Raw genomic sequence first — 19587 nt, forward strand, 5'->3', positions numbered from 1 at the left:
AAATAATAGAATACCTTTCCCAAACCAGGAAACCAAAACTTTAAAATGCAGCTAACAAACATGTCCCTCGTTCTCAATGCATATGCTCAGCTACCTGGTACAGGCACAGGCTGCTGTAGAAATACTCAATTCTGCCTCTTCACACTTTTCTGATAGCCCCTGGCTTTTATCCGTCTTTAGAGTTTCATTTTGATATAAATCATGAATTTGTTATTTACATTTTCTATGAACCCTAACAGCAACAACAGCATGAATTCAGAAACACAAAAATTTCCTTGGTTTTAGCAGCTTTGGGGAAGTATTTACACAAAGTCACTAAAAATTACTTTACTACAGGATTTTTTTTTTTTTAAACATCTGAATGGCCCAATCCTGGTTGTCCCTAAGGGTTCTTTGTCATTTTCCTTCCCCAATAGTGACTTAGAATGAAGAATTCCAGACAACATCAGAGCAACATGGCATCAACCAACAATAGGGCCGCATAATAGAGAAAAGAAAATTGAGTCCTGAAATAGTCACCTTATGTAACGAGGGAAAAAGTTTTGGCTCAAATGGTGCAAAACTCTCAGCCTGAGGAAGCTGTCTCCTGGCCTGTGTGCTGCTGCTCCTCTGCAGCAGTGATGCACTTACCTCCCATTGGGTGGAGGCTGCTCAGGGTGTTGAGGTTCCCAGAGGAGGCAGTCTGCTGAAGGAGCTGCAAATAAAGCTAGACATTACACCAAAAAACAAAACAAGAGTGAGAGTGAGGGCTGGTTCTGCATCTGGGATAACTCTACAGCATAGCAAAGCAAGAGAGCAGAGGCCCCAGAGAGAAGAAAGTCAAAAGACAAGATCCCAAGCCAATAGAAATGCAAGGCTATGACCACACAGAACAAGGGCAACACAGCTAGAGTCCTGGCCCAGAACACTGTTCACTGGTTAATGAGCTGAGCTCAAAACAGCACTAGATCCAAGCACCAGCACAACTGATAAGTTACATGCATCTCTAGCTTCTTTCTTTCTCTCCCTCCCGTGAGTTCTTAGTTAGGCCAACACATCACATTCTTTAGGTTACAGCCATCAACCAGTTTTATTATGGTATTATTTTTTGAGACAGGATCTAACTATGTAGTCCGACCTGGCCTCAAATTCAACATGTAGACCAGGCTGGCTTTGAACTCAAGAGATCCACCTGCCTTTGCCTTCCCAGTGCTAGGATTAAAGGTGTGCACCACTACAGGCACCCTTCCACTTAACTATTCCAAATGATTACACTGGATAGTACTATAGTATTTCAGGTGCGTGTTTGTCACACTGCATCATACTATAGTATTTCTGAGCTGTGTGTGTGTGTGTGTGTGTGTGTGTGTGTGTGTGTCTGAGACACACACTGTCTGCCCTGAAACTCACTTTGTAGACCAGGCTTGTCCTCAAACTCACAGAGATCTGCCTGCTTCTGTCCCCCTGAGTGCTTGGATTAAAGGCATCTACCACCACATCTGGCTAGAGATCATTTTCGAAGCATTATTCTGGTGAAAACTACAATCCCTTCAATGTTCTTAGCAATAAAAAATAATTTAATCTATTGAAATAGATATAACAATCTTTTACCTTTTCCTTATCTAATTTTAAAGACACACTAGTTAAAATAAACTGGTAGTTCTAATATCTTATAAATAGAAACCTGCAGGCATCAAACTATGTACTGACAGAAATTATCTTTCCTGATTCCATGCAGAATTAGTATTTGAAAAAATAAGGAATGAATGACAGCATTAGTTATTCCTACACGAGCATTTCCAAACTATCCATACAGACTCAATGGTTTTGCCATATATAGCTTCAAAGAAAACCTCTTTCTCTGAGTCAAAGTTTCAGTGTGGCCAGGAACTCATTGTGCATCACAGGCTGCCTAGAACTCATGGTCTTTCTGCCTTGGTCTCCCAAGCACTGGAGCTATAGTTATGTGCTACTATGGTCAAAGATGCCCTTTGCTTTGTGACTCACAAATCTAATAATCTCCTGTGAGATTATGATAAATTATAACCTAAGTAATAGATTAGAGCCAGACCTTCTTTTTACACTGTATGACTCAAAGTTATTAACAGAGAAATCAATTAAAGGAAACTTATTTATATTTGGGAAATGTAAATATGCACCTGTAATTTTCATTTAATAGTATATATTTTAATCTCAAGATCTTTTAGTGTGTGGAAACACACATTTGTCATGCTTTTAGGGAAAACTTCATAAAGATTGTGACAATGATCTTGTCTACTGGAAAGAGACATGGAAAATGATGCTAAATAGTGAGGATTTTCTTAAGAATTTCTCCTGGAAGCAGAAAAATGGGATACTTACAATTCTTTATATTAAAAATCAAAATTTCAAAATGAATAAAGTATAATTAATAAAAAATAAAAAAGTTAAAAAAAATCAAAATTTCACTTTAATTGTAGCAAAGCCTAAATATAGAACCATAAAGGAGACAGACCAGCATGACTTAATAACATTGGCTAATATTTTATATAAAATTTCTACATGCCCAAAGTTGCAAATGCCAGTGTTTGTTAGCTAGAGACAGCAGAAGAAGAAACAGCTGGGAGCTTGCACAGTCTGCAGAAAGCAAACCACAGAACTCACTGCTAAGTACTGGGGGCCAAGAGTGTTCAGACCAGCCAGGTTTCCCCACACGGAGGCTGCGCTGATCTGCTGCATCTGTTGCTGGAGCTGCTGGGCCATTCTCTTCTGTTCTTTGTCCTTTTGGGTGTCAGCAAACTTTACCACCATGGGGGATGAGCAACCCTATGAGAATATCAAAATCAAAGGCTCAATTTCCTTCTTTTGGGGCCAGAGAGATGGCTCAGTGAGTAAAGGTGCTTGTTGTCAAGCTTGATGACCTGAATTTAATCTCTGAAATCCGCACAGTGGATGGAAGGAGCAAACAAGCCCCTACAAATTGTTCTCTGACCTCTACATGCATGCTGTGGACAGACAGATGGATGGAAAATTTAAAACAACAACAACAAAAATTTCTTCCTGGGCTGGAGGAGGAAATACTCCTTTTTTTTTTTTTTTTTTTTGATATGAAGGCTGGATTCTATTTTTCACCATCCGTAAATAACTCTTCTGATAGTTAACAGTGGCAAAAGGCTATTTCTCTCTAATAATCAATTTCTGTTTATTATTAAAAGGGGGAGAGCTTACTATGTTGCTCAAGTGATCCTGTCTTAGCATGAATCGCTGGGGCTATAAGCACGTATCATCATACAGGACAATATGTTGATTTTTAGAGATTTATTTACTTTATTCTATGAGTGTTTTCCGCACTTGTATGCTTATATGCACCACATACATCTACAGTGCCCAGAGAGGCCAGAAGAGGGTGTTAGATCCTTAAAACTGTAGTTACAGATAACTGTGGCTACCATGTAGATGCTGGGAATCAAACACAAGTCCTTTGCAAGAGCATCTGGTGCTCTAAACCACTTAGCTCCATAATTTTAAATGTAAAGGTATTTTACAGCCTAGGACAGATCGACTATTTTAAATTTCAGGGTAATCTTGGGGTTGCTTTGATTGGCAGCTATCCCAGCATTGTCAGGCAAGAGATTGTCCAGGCAAGGGATTTTTCTTCTCTTCTACCTGTCTGTTCCTTACCTCCATGGTTTGTGCTTGGTGCATTGCTTTGATGGCCGTCTGTGCCATGGTTCTTGTTGTAAAAGTCACAAATGCACAACCTGATAAGGAAAGAATCAATATTCTTTTGTTTAGATACTGACTGAACATCTAACTTATTGTGTTAACTACCATGTTAGCAATACAAATATGATCCTACTTTTTAGTGGTTCACAAGCTCATTCAGTAGATAAATATGTCATGATAGAACACTACTACCAAGGAACCACAAAGAGGAGGTTTTCTGAGGGAAAAGCAAAGAATCCCAGTTCATGCTGGTAAACAGATGTGAGCAGAAAATGGGTCCACTCTGGACAACAAGATACTCGATAAACATCAAGAGAAACTGAGGGGACAGAAGTCCTTAAACAGAACTAGAATTCAAAAGGGAACAGCTGGTGAGAGGAATGACAAGATTAAGGTGCACAGCAGGAGGTTAGCAGCTCCAACCTCTTCATCTGTGTGGCTAGCGATCTGTCTTTCACTAGTGCAGTTAAACAAGAGACTGCAATTTAAGAAAAGTATCTTTTTTAAAAGCTATAAAAATGTACCACCTCGGCTCAAGCCATCAGGTCCCCGCAATATCCGGCACTCTTCAATCTGTCCAAATGAAGAGAACATGACTCGGATGTCATTTTCAGTACACTTCTTGGAAATCATACCAATAAACAGCTTCCTGTCTTCCACAGCTAAAAGAGTAAAAACAAAAGGCTTGGATATTATCACTAAAAGGCAGCATAGCATACATAGTCAAGAACCAAATCTCTTGGGTTTGAATGCTAGCCATGTCTCATAGCATCTACCTCACAGACTCTAAGATACATTTCTTCCTCCCATAAATTTTTATCAGTGGTATAAAATTGTATAACCAGTTGTACAATAATGACATAATAGTAACTTAAATTTATATATATTTGCATAAGATATGGAGAATTTGTGCTCTTGTTCAAGTTATTTCATCCATCTGTGTTTGATTGATCGATAGGCAGGTTATTAAATGCAAAGTTCTTAGCATCTTCTCTTGTACTGAGTATGCTTGCTCTTTCCAGCAAATATGAAAACAAAAAGGTTTATGTTTGCTGTGACTAGTGAACAGAAGACACCGAAGTGGGAACGTTCTACTTTCCTTTTCCAACATTTAAAATTTTACTTATTTAAAAATATTTTCCTTAAACTGTGAATAACATTTGGTCATTTATTTGTCTGTGTGTCTGACTCCTGCTTCCCTTCCCTCCCCCAGCTTTCTTTGTTGAGACAGGGTATCTCTACATAGACCTGGCTGTCCCGGAACTTGCTACATAGATTAGACTGGTCTCAAACTCACAGAATTCCTCCTGTGTCTGCCTCCTGAGTCACTCATCTATCTAACTGAAACTCGGAGGATTTAAAATTAACATTCGGGCATCTGAGCTTTTTACAGCATTTTTCTGTTTTGTCTGGTTGAACCTTTATGGTCCAGCTGCTACCCAGCTTCCAGTGGGTTCTACTGAGGAATCTGCACAATTCCCACAATTTCACTCAGGAAGACCAAGTCCTCAAGGATGTCAGTAGTAAAGCCCCAGAAACAATCAGACACATCTTTTTCCAGGATGGTTTGGGACAAACTCTCCTCTGAGCTTCCTGCTGAAATTTTTGTTCAGCTCATGACCTGTTAGACTTGCATTTTCTCAAAGAGTTCAGTTCTGGGAGTGAAACAGAGTATTTATAGGTTTCTGACCATCAACTTCAATTTCTTTGGCTGCCATTTTGTTTAGCTTCTATAGAGGACGTAAGTGTGAATTCATCCCAGCTCTAAAAGTACCTGGGTCACAGCTTGTTGCTGGACTGCAGGACCTTGGCAACTGCACCCATCACAGACTTGACCCTCCAGAGCTTGGGAAGCTCTTTGCTAAAGCATGAAAAAGGTCTCTTTCCCAGATGGCCCACTTTCCTTCTTAACCTTGCCCATAAGAAATTATCCTTATCAAGGATATCCAAGGTTTTCTGTTTGTGTATCTGACTATTTTTGAAATATGGTCTCATGTGTGATCCAAGCTGGCCCCAAACTCTAAATGCTTGAAACTACACTGTATACTTCCATACCTGGGAAATTCATCCTAATATGGATTATTTCTCTATTAACTCTCTTTTTTTCACTCATTTATTAACATTGAGATAAAGATTTTTATAGCATACACACACACACACACACACACACACACAACCCCTAAGTATAACAAACATAAAAAAAAAGAAAGAAAAAAGAGAAGCCTCTTGCAGAGCAGACGTGATGTGCTGGCTTACCGTTGTTCTTTTCACTGTCAGCAGGTTTCATCTGTATAGGGTGATGCATCTAAAAAGGAAATCCACTTGGATTATTCTCCAAATCCATTAATGGCTTTCAAAAATATAGACTCTAAAGGTATACTAAAACAACAGCCTTTAGAATTCACTTCTGCCCAATGATCTTAACTCACAAATACAGAACTAGACAAAATCTGAGTCATGAAGTTAAAATACACAAGACTCTTGGCAGTGAGAACTACTTTTGGTCTATCTTCTTTGAAATGTTCCCTTTATAGTCTTCTTTTCACAGTTATTCCCACAGCAATGAATTTCCTCCAAAATGCTTTCCAGTATATGACTGACATGCATAAGCATAGCCCCTGCACAAAAATTAAAACAATGCCATTTTTACTTATAAAAAGCTTCTTACCCCAGGGAGGACCTTCATGTTGTGAAGAGCATTCTGAGCTTCTAATGCAGCTTTACGGGTGTAAAATGTAACAAAACAGCACCCTGAATAAATAAGATTTTACAAAATCAAATTCACTGCCTTGAAAACAGACAATTTTTAGAGTACTTCTAATGCTACACTACCATACTTCAAGGAATCAGTTTATTAAAAATGAGAGGAGAAAAGGCTGATGGGTGTTACTTTTGTTTGGGGGGAGGGGTATTTTTGGGGGATTATCAAGACAGGATTTCTATGTAGCCTTGGTTGTCCTGGCCTCGCTTTGAGGACCAGGCCTGCCTCTGCCTTCCCCAGTGCTGGGATTACAGGTGTGTGCCGTTATGAAGGTTTAAGCATCTTTCTTTGTTGTTCTAGTCCGTTCTAGGAATAGGCTGCATCTCTAGCTTCCTTGTCATTAGAAATCTTCTTTTGATGCTTTGTTAACTTGGAAAAGGGCTTCCTTTAAAAAAAAAAAAAAAAAAAAACCCTTGAGACAAGATCTCATGTACTACAGGCTAGTTTTGAGTTTGGTATGTTAGCCAAGGATATCCTGGAAGTCCAGCCTCCACCTTTTAAGAGCTTCGATTACAGTACACAAAATCATGCCTGGCTACCATGCTCCCTTTACAAAAGCTATGTGCCATTTCATTTAGTCTGCTCTACCACCAACTAGGTAATATACTAAGAAACAAGACCTAGTCACAAGCAAGCTAGACACAGTTATTCTACAGCTATTCTACAGTACTCTGTAGAATACTCTGACAGCCTGGTTTTCTGGAATTCCTTTTCTTTCTACTTGCTTGGAACAATTACTTCCTCTATCATAGCCAGTTTTTAAATTTTTATTTTATGCATATGGGTGTTTGTGCATATATGTGCCTGGTGCTGAGAATGCTACAGAAGGCATTGGATTCCCTCAGACTGTATTTACAGTGCTGGGAGCCACCGTGTGGATGGTGAAAAATGAACCTAGATTCACTGGAAGAGCAGCCAGTGCTTCTAATTGCTGTACTATCTCTCCAGACTCTCACAGCCAGTTTCTGCCCATATGCCTCAAACCTATCACTTACAAAATTATAAAATTACCTAAGAACAAGGACTTAGAATCTTTTCTGAGTTCTATATTCTCATCAAATAATGTTACGCCTCACTGCTGGCAATTTTTCTAGACTCTTGAAGGTTTTTTGTTTTGTATCTGGATTAGAGGGGGGAAAAAAAAGAGTCTCAGAAATCTTGGGCTTCAGTGTTCTGGTACTTGTATATTCTCATGAAATACAATACTTTCTTCTAAAAATTATACAGCACGTAGGATTTTAAATTAGTGTTGTATGGCGCAAACCTGTGATACCAGCACTTGGGGAGGCAGAGTCAGGCGGATATTTGTGAGTTCGAGGCCAGCCTGTCTAGGACAGCCAAGGCTACACAGAGAAACCCTATCTTGAAAAAAAGCAAAATGGTTAACTATGCCATGTGGGGAAAATTCTTCTATTTCTAGTTCCTTAACTTATTAACTTCTTGTGCAAACATGACAAACATGCTCCTCACATCTGTACTGTAGAATAGCTTTTCCAAAGAATCACTCTAAAATTGGTGATTTGGAAAATGGCGCATGTGTGTATACAAGCAAAGCTAACGCTGCCTACTCACTATCAGTCTCCTGAATTGCACATGCTGCTGCAGTCTCTGAAAAAATCCAACCTTTCTTTCCCTACCTATTTTGTAGGCTACTGCCACAAGGGGCCTAAAATTCAGCCCTTGTCAGCTGATAAGCCATCCTTTAAGGGCTTCTGTAACCTCATCCTACTCCAGTCAGAAAACGGCATGTGGCTATATTATTTAGATTTTCAGTGTTCCATTCAAAAATAAGATTACACATAGCTCTGTGAGCACCTACACAGGACTTCCCAGATACATCTTACAAAACATCCTCACATGGTCACCATAGTATTTTAATTCTAGGGCCAGGCATAAGGGCACACGCCTTTAATCCCAGCACTTGGGGAGGCAGAAGCAGGTGGATCTCTGTGAGTTGTGAGTCCAAAACAGCCAGGGTTCTGTCTCAAAAAAGGACAAAATTATTTTTAAGCCATTAAATGTATTTGGATTAGAAAACACAGCTAATATAAAAGGCTACCTTCCCATATAATTACTGAAATATCCCGGTAACCAGAGATGGGATGTATAGTATATATAATACAGGAATTAAAAACACAAACCCAGACATGTGTGATAGTGTATGCCTTTAATCCAAACACTCAAGGCAGCAGAGGCAGGAGGATATCTTGTGTTGGAGGCCAGTCTGGTTTATACAGCAAGTTCCAGGACAGCCAGAGCTATATAGAAACTCTACCTCAAACAAAACCAACAGCACTTCCTCCGCCCCCCACCCCCTCCTTAACTTGTACTCTGTTAAAAACATAAAACTCCCCTGGCCAGTAAGCTTGTTCAACAGGTTAAAGTGATTGATTGCTAGTGGTAAAGGGGCCCCAGCCAAGTCTAACTTGAATTCAGTTTAGAACCTAGTATTTCAACTTGTCCTCTGACCTCCACATGTACGAAGCATAATAAAAAAAATTAATTAAAATACAATTTAAAAGAATAGAATAAAACTACCTCACCTTTGCTCTGAGGAGGGTTTTGGCTCCTATCCCTTAGGATGTTGATTTCATAGACAGCACCGTACTGTTCAAAAAGCTCCCTCAAGTCTTTCTCAGACCAGGTCCTGGGAACCTGGCCCACAAACATCTTGATGGCATCGAGATCTGGTTGGTCTGGGTGGTCCAGGGTGCCGTTCATTTTCTTTGAGCTGCGTGAGATCAAGCTACAGGTTACTTGTACTGCATGTGAGAAGGAATTCTTTCTGAAGCACAGAAAAGGGAAATATGCTTAATTCACTATTCCCACTGATTTTACCTGAATTCCCTAGGTTGTACACTGTACTAGATAAAACTAAATTCACCATTCTGATTAAGACATACTGATTTTAAAGAACTAAGAAATGTCCTATTAATCTTAATTAATGTCATTAATATATTAACCTTGTCTAATAAAAAATTCTCAGAATTTACAAAGTAAAGCTTTCAAGTTTTTTGATTGTTTTTGTTTTTCAAGGCAGGGTTTCTCTGAATAACCCTAGATGTCCCAGAAAATACTCTGTGGACCAGGTTGCCCTCGAACTCAGAGATCCGCCTGCCTCTGCTTCCCGAGTGCTGTGCTGATATTAATTAAAGGCATATACCACCTCACCTGGCCCTAGATCAAATTTCAATAATATTTGAGTACAGTTAAACAAAATAAAGTTGTATCTTTTTAAATTTTATTGTGTGTGTGTGTGTGTGTGTGTGTGTGTGTGTGTGTCTCAGTGAAATGGGTATTCCTATGTCACAGCCAATGTGCAGAGGTCTGTGAAGTCAGCTCTATCCCTTCGCCTTTATGTGGGTTCTGGGGGGTTGAATTCTTGTTGCCAGGCTTGTGGGGGGAAGTATTTTATGTACTAAGTCATCTCATCAGCCTAATAAGAATTTTTAAATGTCTGCACAGTAACAAATCCAAACTAAGAATTCCTCAGAATACTAGCTTCGAAGGGGGTTGTCTTAAACACAGTGCTTATAAGTTAAGTTATCTCTCTTACCAAAGTGCCAAAAACGACTGTAATGGAAACTACTATCATCCTAAGTTTTTTTTAAATTATGTAACTAGTGCTCGCTGTTTCTCTGAAACTTTGCATTAAATTCTCTATCAACTACAACCATTTCAAATTCTACGAATTCTTCCAGTCCCAAACACTCCTACTTTAAGAGCTGTATTCCTACCCTGCAAATTGTTAAGAACTTAAAGGCATTCTTGCATCACAAGTGTTTCTTCCAAAGAAACATTTCCAACTTTCCCCACTATTTCTAGGATTTTGTTTGTTTGTTTGTTTCTCGAGACAGGGTTTCTCTGTAGATCTCTGTCCTAACAGAGATCCACTTGCCTCTGCCTCCCTGAGTGCTCGGGATTAAAAGCATGCGCCAATGAACCCAGCAGACACTATTTCAAAATCTTAAATTTAACATCTAAACCTAACAACTTACATTCTCAAAAACTAGCAAGTAATACTGGATCTGTGAAAGACATTTGACCGTTATGCTTTAATTTATAAATCTTTTGCAACACCCATAAACAGGTATTTCTCATATCACATTTGCTGACTCTAGCAATAGTTATCAGGTGTGGTGTGCATGCTTGTAATTCCAGCAGCAGGACTGCCTCAAATTCATGGTCAACTTGGGTTACACACAAAAACAACAACAAAAACAAACCCAAACAACAACAAAAACCAGAACGACATAGAGTCAACACTTGTTCCTGGTCTACGGTTGTCTATAGTTCTCATTTTAACTACTCAGGAACATTCTAGGATGCAAACAGCACTAAATTTCCATCTGTATTACACAGCCAAACAAAATCTTTTGTCTCTATCCAAGTCTTCCCAAGGACTGATAGCTAACTCTTCAAAGGTAGTAATGATTTTAATTATCTCCCCCCCCCTTAAAAATATTTACATTGGAACTTGCTCTGTAGATCAGGCTGACCTCAAACTCAGATCTCGATCTGCCTCTGCTTTTGACTGCACTACCATGCCCAGCAAATCTTATTCATTCCCCGCCCCCCTTTTTAAGGATTTATTATGTATACAGTGTTCTGCCTACATGCCAGAAGAGGGCACCAGATCTCATTACAGATGTTTATGAGCCAATATGTGGTTGCTGGAAATTGAACTCAGGACCTCTGGAAGAGCAGCCAGTGCTCTGAACCTCTGAGCCATCTCTCCCAGCCCCTCTTTATTTCCTTTTTAATAGCAGTATTGGGAATGGAACTGAGGCAAGCATTCTACCACTGAGTTGTATCTGCAGTCTTACTCCTTTTTTTTTTTGGATACAGGGTTTCTCTGTGTGTAGCCCTGGCAGTCCTGGACCTCCCTTTGTAGACTAAGGTAGGTTTGAACTCACAGTGACCCACCTGCCTCTGCTCTCAAATGCTGGAATTAAAGGCATGTGCCACCACTTCCAGCTTCCTGCTCATTCTTGTAGCTACACCTGGTATAGTAGGCCTGGTTCATAGTTATGTGAGATGAAGAAATTTCTTGCTAATGGTTCCAAGAAATTACTATTTTTATGTGTATGAATGTGTAATGTCTGCCATGTATGTCTGTGTACCACATGTGTGCCTGGTTCCTGGAGGAGACACAAAAGGGCATCAGATCCCCTAAAACTGAAATTACAGATAGAGGACTCTCAAATTTGAGCACAGCTACACTCAGGTGTAGTGGAACATACTCATAATCCTGATATTTGGAAGCTAAAGGCAGGAGAATCATGAGTTCAGGAAGAGCTTTGGCTACATAGAAAATTTGAAGGCATTTCTTATGATTATACCGCTGCCACAGGATCAAACTATCCTATTAACAAGTTATTTTGGAAGCAAATGAGGAGACTCAGTGGTACAATATAAGCACAGGGACAGAGTTTGCATATTCAGCACCAACAGAAAAAGCCTGGCACACCAACACTGAAAACAGACAGGAAAATTCTACCCTGCAGGCTTGCCTGGTTGGATAGTCTGGCCTAATTGACAAGCTATAGGTTTAGTGGGAGACACTGTCTCAAAATAACATCATCAATAATAATGATAATTACAGCCAGGCATGAAAGTGCAACATTTAATCCCATTGCTTCAGAGACAGAGGTCAGCCTGGTCTACATAGCAAGTCCTTGTCTCAGTAACTTAAATAAATTTAAAAAATGAAGTAGAGAGTGACGCAGAAACCATCCTCTAGCCTCCACATTAGTACACACATGCTGAAATACACTGTTTTACTGGTTTTCCTTTACGCTGTTAATGTAAAACTGTGAGTGGTGGAGGCTGGTGGTATACACCTGAATTCCAGCACTAGGGAGGCCGAGGCAAAATCCCGAGTTCAAGGAAAGCTGAAGCTACACAGGGGAACAAAGAAAGGAAAGAACAGGAGAAAGTGGAGGGGAGGAAGAAATATGGCAAGTCACTGTAAAAATACAATGGTTTTTAGCATTTCAACTTTACTGTCTCAAAAGAAACCAGGCTTCCATAGTTAAAATGAGAAGGCAGCATTAAGTAGTGAAACAATGGCATCACTTCTTACAACAGGACCCTAACAACTTTATCAGTTTTAGTAGTGTTTTGTTAAAATGCTGCTAACCTTTATGTTTCTATTTGAGAGAAGATTAACAGAACCCCAGTAGCATGAAGATCTGTATGAATAATAAGCTGACAGCTCTGTGCAGAGGCGGAGGTTCATTCATCATATTACATAGCTCCAACTGCACGGGTTTGTCCTTTCCCCCATATGTGCAATGCCATTTCTAACTTTATCTTTGGTTCAGTGTGAAACAAAAACATGGATGATATACACAAATTACAATTTAACTAAAACCAGTGGAAACTCAGGATTGTAGACAAATCTTTTTCTCTACAAATTCTCATCCTCTTTTTGGGGGGAGAGAGTGATACTGGGACGACTGAACCTACAACATTGTATATGCTAGGCAAGTACTCTGCCACTGGACCATATGCCTTCTTTTTACTTTTTACAGTCTCGGTAAGTTGCCCAGGATAGCCTTGAACTTACTATGTAGAGGAGTAGTTCTCAACCTGTGGGTCACAACCTACCTCTTTGGGGGTGGGGGTGGTGTCAAAAGACCCTTTCACAGCTGTCCCCTAAGAGCATTAGAAAACAGGTATTTACATTATGATTCATAACAGTACCAAAAATTACCGTTATGAAGTAGCAACAAAAATAATTTTCTGGTTGGAGGTCACAACATGAGGAATTGCACTAAAGGGTCGCAGCATTAGGAAGGTTGAGAACCACTGCTGTAGAAAATGGCTGCCATGAACTTGTACATTTCTCCTGACTTAGATTCCCTAGTGCCTGAGACTACAGACCTTTACCACCAAGACCAGCTTCAAATCTTTTATTTCTTCAAGTCTACTCCCTCTATAAACTAACCTTTCCCTTTTTGTATACCAACTCAGTATCTGTTAGAATTATCTAGAACGTGAACCAAGGCCCAGAAATCAGAGACAACTTTCAAGCTTTTTAGAATTTCCTTTTCACAGAAATTGGATTAAGCCATTATCAATCTATTGAAATTGATAATAACAAATAAAAAATAAGCTTACACCTCACTACCTATGTATCTATGCATGCATCCATCTATCCATCTATCCATCTATCTATCTATCTATCTATCTATCTATCTATCTATCTATCTATCTATCTATCTATCTATCTATGCATGCCCTCCCCTACCCCTAGCACCAGAGGGTTTCTCTGTGTAGCCCTGGCTGTCCTGGAACTCACAGAAATCTGCCTGCCTCTGCCTCCCTAGTGCTGGGATTGAATTACCTGGTCACATCTAATTTTTTATGAGAAAAGAATTTTTACTGTATTTTACCGTGGAGTAAAAGACGAGGTGGTTCGTCAGTTTGAAAAGCACTACCTATATGCATCAAATTTTCAGACAGGTTCAACATGCTGTACTGTTCATTAGCTACCATCACTGACTCCTGCTTCCAATGAACACTGGGCACTTACATAGGTCAACATATTGTTAGACATGGTATAAATTGGTAAACAACAAAAGCATGATATAATGAATAAAACATTATTGTACGTTAGAAAATGCCAAAATAAAACCCATCATTTTATATAATTGAAAGTTTTAAAAATATTTATATTATGTTCTACATGTGTGGGTGCTCCAGGAAGACAACAGATATAGGTGCTGGGACCTGAACTTTGAGTCCTCTGGAAGAGAGGCAAATTAACAGCTGAGCCATCTCTCCAGACCTAGTTAGAATTTTTTTAAAAAGACTGCGGGGGGGGGGGGGGGGGGGGAGAGAACAGTGGAGAAGAACCACTGGGTTAAAGGCCCTTGTTGCCAACCCTGCCAGCATGAGTTTGATACTCAGGGTGCAGGCAGTAGAGGAGAGAACTGCTCCCACAGGTTGTCCTGGGCCCACCACAAGCATGGTATGCATAGACTTCCAATCCTAGCACTCAACAGGTTCCCTAATCTCTGCCTAATTCTAGGCCAGCCAGAGATACACAGGGACATCCTGCCCCAAACAGTTAATTAATTTGATGAAGTATTTTTAAAAAGGAGGTCAGTGAGCTGACTCAGCAGGCAAAAAAAAAAAAGAACCTGCCACCAATGTGACTTCAAACTCCAGAATTCTCACACAGTAGGAGAACCATTTCCCATCACACACATGCCTACATATACCTACACAGACACACCCCACACAAATGTATTAAAAACTTTTTAACGTGTGTATGTGTGTGTGTGTGTGAGAGAGAGAGAGAGAGAGAGAGAGAGAGAGAGAGAGAGAGTGTGCCTTCAGTGGGTAAAGGCACTTGCTGTCCAGCAGGGTACCGAAGTTCAATCCCTGGAATCTACATGTGGGAGAGCATTAACTCCAAACCATTTTCTGCAAGTTGTCCTTTGGCCTTCACACACGTGTCCCCATGAAACTAAAACAATAAATATAAAAGATGGGATAAATGTAAAAACAAGAAAGATGGGATATTTCCTTGGCGCCTATGGAAACAGTTAAAAAGGAAATTGGGTCACTTAGAGATTTAAAAACTTAAAGAAGCAACCACATACATATCTATATTCAAATAAGTAGATTCAAACTTTCTTAACTGCCTTTGATGTGAAGGAATGAGTAATAGTAGTCTTTTATTCTCCTAGCATATATACTTTGAGTACGCATATTATCCATAAGTAGGTAATCCCTGATGGTGAAGATGGAGCTTAGTGCTCTCCTAGTATTATTTCTAAGGCACTGGGTATGTTCCCAGAACCATAAAAGAGACAGATAGGTGACAGACAGACAGCTATTTCCCTGTAGTTTAATATCTCCAGGTAGAATACTACTCTAGCATCCTGAAAACCAGGATTCAATCCCCAGCACAATTTAAAAACAAAAAAGAGGTAGAGAAAATAGATCAGTAAAGTGCTTGTTGTGCAAGGATAGAGACCTGAGTTCAGATCCCTATACCCATGTAAAAAAGTTGGGCATGGCTTCTTCCGTGGCCCCACCTCAGCTGCCATTTCTTTTGCAGCATCACGGCTGCCCTTAGGCCTCTGGCGAAGCCCAAGAGTATCAAAAAGAGGACCAAAAAGTTTATCAGACACCAGTTACACCAATATGTCAAAATTAATTGAAACTGGCAGAAAACCCAGAGGTGCAGAGAAACTTCAAGGGCCAGATTCTAATGCCCAACATTGGTTAAAAGCAACAAGAGAACTAAGCACATGCTGCCTAGCGGCTTCTGGAAGTTTCTGGTCCACAGTGTCAAGGAGCTGGAAGTGCTGTTGATGTGCAAGAAATCTTACTCTGCTGAGATTGCGCACAATGCTTCCTCTAAGAACTGAAAAGCCACAGCAGAAAGAACAGCATAGCTGGCCATCAGTCACCAATCCCAACCCCAGGCTGTTCAGAGAAGAAGAGTAGATTGTTTGCCTGCATGTTTTGTGTTTAAATAAAACCACACACACACACACACACACACACACACACACACACACACACACACAGCTGGGCAGGGCAGAGCACTGTTGTGACCCCAGCACCGGGGAGCAGACAGACAGATTCTAAGAGCTTACTGTTCTTACTCGCACAGCCAAGTACAACCATGCGTGCGTGTGTACACGTACACACACATTCACACGAGCATATACACAGGCATTGCCCCAATAATTTTCAAAAGCTTCCATTATTCATGTTGCCACTCACCTGTCATTAGTAGTTGATTTCCCTTTGCTCATTATACAAGTAGAAAAAAATTTTCAGACACCAACCTATTAACCTTTTTAGCAAGCATTAATCTGTTATTCTAAATTTAATTATCACCCAGTCTCAACAAGCCCCCCCCCCACGCTTATGCTTATGCTGTGGAAAAGGAGTTATAGAAGTGCATGTATACTTAAAGGGCTTGGAAATAGTTTGTGTTACTTACCAGGCACTTCTCTAGTGAGAACAAGATAGAAATTATCTACGTTGTGTAGAAATAATTTTAATTTGAATAAAGAGACCTTTATTATCCTAGAAAAAGCTACCTATAAAGGTTTGTAGGTCAACATCTTGTAACAGCACAGCTAATGATCTAATTTTAAAGTAGTCCCCTTCCCTAAAGTTTGAAGAAAATGTCAAAGTTTTATTTTGTAATGATCTTCCTCCAACTGCCCCCCTCCCAAAACAAACAAACAAAAACCTCATGCACTTACTCTGGTGTCAGAACACCATCATTATACATACGGTCCCCTAAAAGACTGAGTAACAATCTGCCTGGGAGAGTAATACAAAACAATTGAGAACTCTATAACATTCAACAAACTATTTAGCAAACATAAAAAAATCTGTGTTGCTATGTATGGTGCCTGAGCACACCTTTAATCAGCATTAGGAAAGGAGGAGGCAGGCAGTTTTCTGTGAGTTCCAGACCAGCCAAGGCTACCTGATGAGATAATTGTCAAAAAAAAAAAAAAAAAAAAAAAAAGTAAAAGTAGAAGGTGCAGACAATGACTTTACTTGGATAAAGGAATTTAAGATGAACTAGGAGAAACAATTTGTGGCATGCAGAACTCAAAAGTCTGATTGTGACAAAGGATGGAGAACAGAAAGAAGAGGAAGGAGAACATTAGAAAAGAAAGAAAATGCACCTGGGGGTTAGAGAACAAAAATCAATAGAAAAGGAAGAAGAGAAATGATTAGGAATAAAGATAAATAAAGGGGCAGGTTGGAGAGACCCAGAAGCTGGATTTTCTGTGATACACTAAAGAGCTTGGATTTTATTCCAGTATCCTTTTTTCCCTTCCTTCCTTTTGTTTTTTGCCTTGAACTCCCTATGTTGCTGAGGATGATCCTAAACTCCTGATTCTCTCTCTAGTTTCCAACTGCTGGGATTACAGATACATACTACCATTACCTGCTGTCCTAAATCTTAAATGCCCTCTCCCAAACATGGGTGTGCGCACACATGTGCATGACCAGCAAAAGGAAAATCCTGTGAATAAAGTAAATTGGGGTGGAGAGAGAACATGGAAACCAGGGGGCTTCTATATAAAGTTGCTCCCATTTTCATTTTTTTGGTCATGATCCCCTAGGATGAGGAGTTTAAGGAACTCTAAGGAGGGAGGAAAAAAAAACTACGAGTCATGGATTCTAATGCAGATAATTTGGAAAATTGCTTTTCTGTAAGGAAGTCACCAAACAGAGATGTCCAATAGACAGGTTTAGAATCAAGCTATGGGGCTCAGGACATTTAAACAATATAGAATCCTGAGAAACACAGAAGCTAGGAACAAAGATTAATCAGTGAAAGAGCCAGAGGCTAGGGACCTAACCCGTGGAGAACACCTATCTTAAAGTGTAAGCAAATGAAGAGCTGCAGAAGGGTTCACCACAACCTGAGAAGAATCTGGGACACTGAGCAGAAGAACAGGAAGCAGGGTGTCTGGGTTCCCTGGAGCTTTCAGGGTCCTTTCATCACTTCCTAAGATTCTTTTAGTTACAATTCACTGACTCAAGATCCAGTTAAAAACTACTACTTCAGTGAAGAATTCAAGAGGTGGAGAACATACATTAGTTTTAAGAATTCTTTATTCTGGGGCTTGTCTAGTGTGTACAAGGTCCTGGGTTTAATTTCCAACAACAATCTCTCTCCTCCCCGTCTCTGCCCTCGCACCCTTCTTCATAAGCTCCATTTTGTCACGATGTATCTATCATTCATATGGAAGTGGCACGAGAAGTTTATGATACTCACTGATACCTGGTCTAGACCCCTGCTCCCCAAAAAAGAATATTAGGGTCAAGGTCGACATCAATCATCTTTAGCAAATCGTGGCCTCTCTCAACTGAGTTCCTCATCTGTAGCACAGGGGCGATAGCCAAAGCAGTTAACCTTACAAAGCTTTGATTAAAACTGGTCACAAAAACAAATGCAAATGACTCTAGATTTAAACAAAACAAAACAAAAAATCATGACAATACACCCTTGATTAATTCAAAATACCCACATTAAGTCCATTTGCTTCAAACTTCAATGTACATTAAAAACTATACATTATCCTTAAGAATACAGTCTTGAACCTTACTTTAACAAAAATTAACCTGGATTTTTAAATTCCAGGTGATGTTCACGCAATGGTTCTTTCACGGACTTTGTAGAATGGTGGATAAGTTCAACCTCTTAAAAGATAAAAAAAACTGGGCTAAGGTTGGTAATTCAGTTGGTAGAGTGCTGGGAAATGCCAGATTTGATCCCCAGCATTGTATAAACCGGAAGTAGAAGCATATGACAGTCATCAGAGCTCAGGAGGTAAAGCTGGAAGGACCAAAAATTTATCAGCTGTGGCTACACAGAAAGTTAAGAAACCAGCTTGAGATACATAAGACTCTATATGAAGGAAAAAGAAAAAGGAAAGAGATTGAATGACTGGAGTGTAGCTCAGAACATTTGTTTACTCAGCAAGCTAATTTCTAGCACAAAACGAAAAGGCCAGAGAAGGGGGCTGGAAGGAGAGCTAAGGAAAACACTAGACGGTTCAACACGAGGCAGTAGCAAAGCACAAAAAGAAACTAGTAGAATGCAAAGATAATTTGAGCCAAACTCCAATTTTAGCTATCGTATATTCTGAAATATGGGCACTTTGTGTGCTAAATCTTTATAATAATACTGTAATCCATCCTTTTAACTACTGCTAAAATAATATTTGGTAGTAAAGAACTGTCATAAAAGCACATCTAAATTACTATTTGGAGGACTATAGAGAAGGCATACAAACCATTTTAAAAGAGCAATATAGCTTACTTAGAGACTCCCAAAACTATCTCACAAACTATCTGCTATTATTCAGAGTGTGAATTCAACAGGAAGGGCTAACTTCAAAGATTCACACTAATAGCTTTCTTTTACCTAAGTAATGGTAACTTAACATCCTTGGTTTTCAACAAATGTGCATTTACTTGATGTTCAAGGTATTTTGAACTTAGTTGAAGCGGATAAAATCAAGGAACACTGGTTGAGGTAACTAGACCAATACAGAATTCAGGTTTTGATGGAAATAAGGGTGTTGTGTGGTGTGTGTGTGTGTGTGTGTGTGTGTGTGTGTGTGTGTGTGTGTGTG

General features: G+C 39.6%; 1 protein-coding gene across 7 annotated transcripts in view; it reads right to left on the bottom strand.

The window, feature by feature from the left end:
* Positions 1–19587, bottom strand: part of Celf1 (CUGBP Elav-like family member 1) — a 78264-nt gene that overhangs the window by 12128 nt on the left and 46549 nt on the right. For 5 of the 7 annotated variants that reach the window (XM_055601093.1, XM_055601100.1, XM_055601076.1 and 2 more), the window contains 7 exons: positions 8989–9176; positions 6353–6435; positions 5941–5989; positions 4212–4346; positions 3640–3719; positions 2623–2784; positions 631–706 (listed from right to left, as the gene is read on the bottom strand). In XM_055601093.1, the coding sequence (XP_055457068.1) occupies positions 631–706; positions 2623–2784; positions 3640–3719; positions 4212–4346; positions 5941–5989; positions 6353–6435; positions 8989–9176 (773 nt within the window). The remainder of the gene's footprint in view (positions 1–630; positions 707–2622; positions 2785–3639; positions 3720–4211; positions 4347–5940; positions 5990–6352; positions 6436–8988; positions 9177–19587) is intronic. The other 2 variants (XM_055601072.1, XM_055601067.1) reach the window with 1 other exon arrangement.

Source organism: Psammomys obesus, unplaced genomic scaffold, assembly GCF_907164565.1.
Source record: "Psammomys obesus unplaced genomic scaffold, mPsaObe1.curated_primary_1811, whole genome shotgun sequence".
Classification (NCBI taxonomy): domain Eukaryota; kingdom Metazoa; phylum Chordata; class Mammalia; order Rodentia; family Muridae; genus Psammomys; species Psammomys obesus.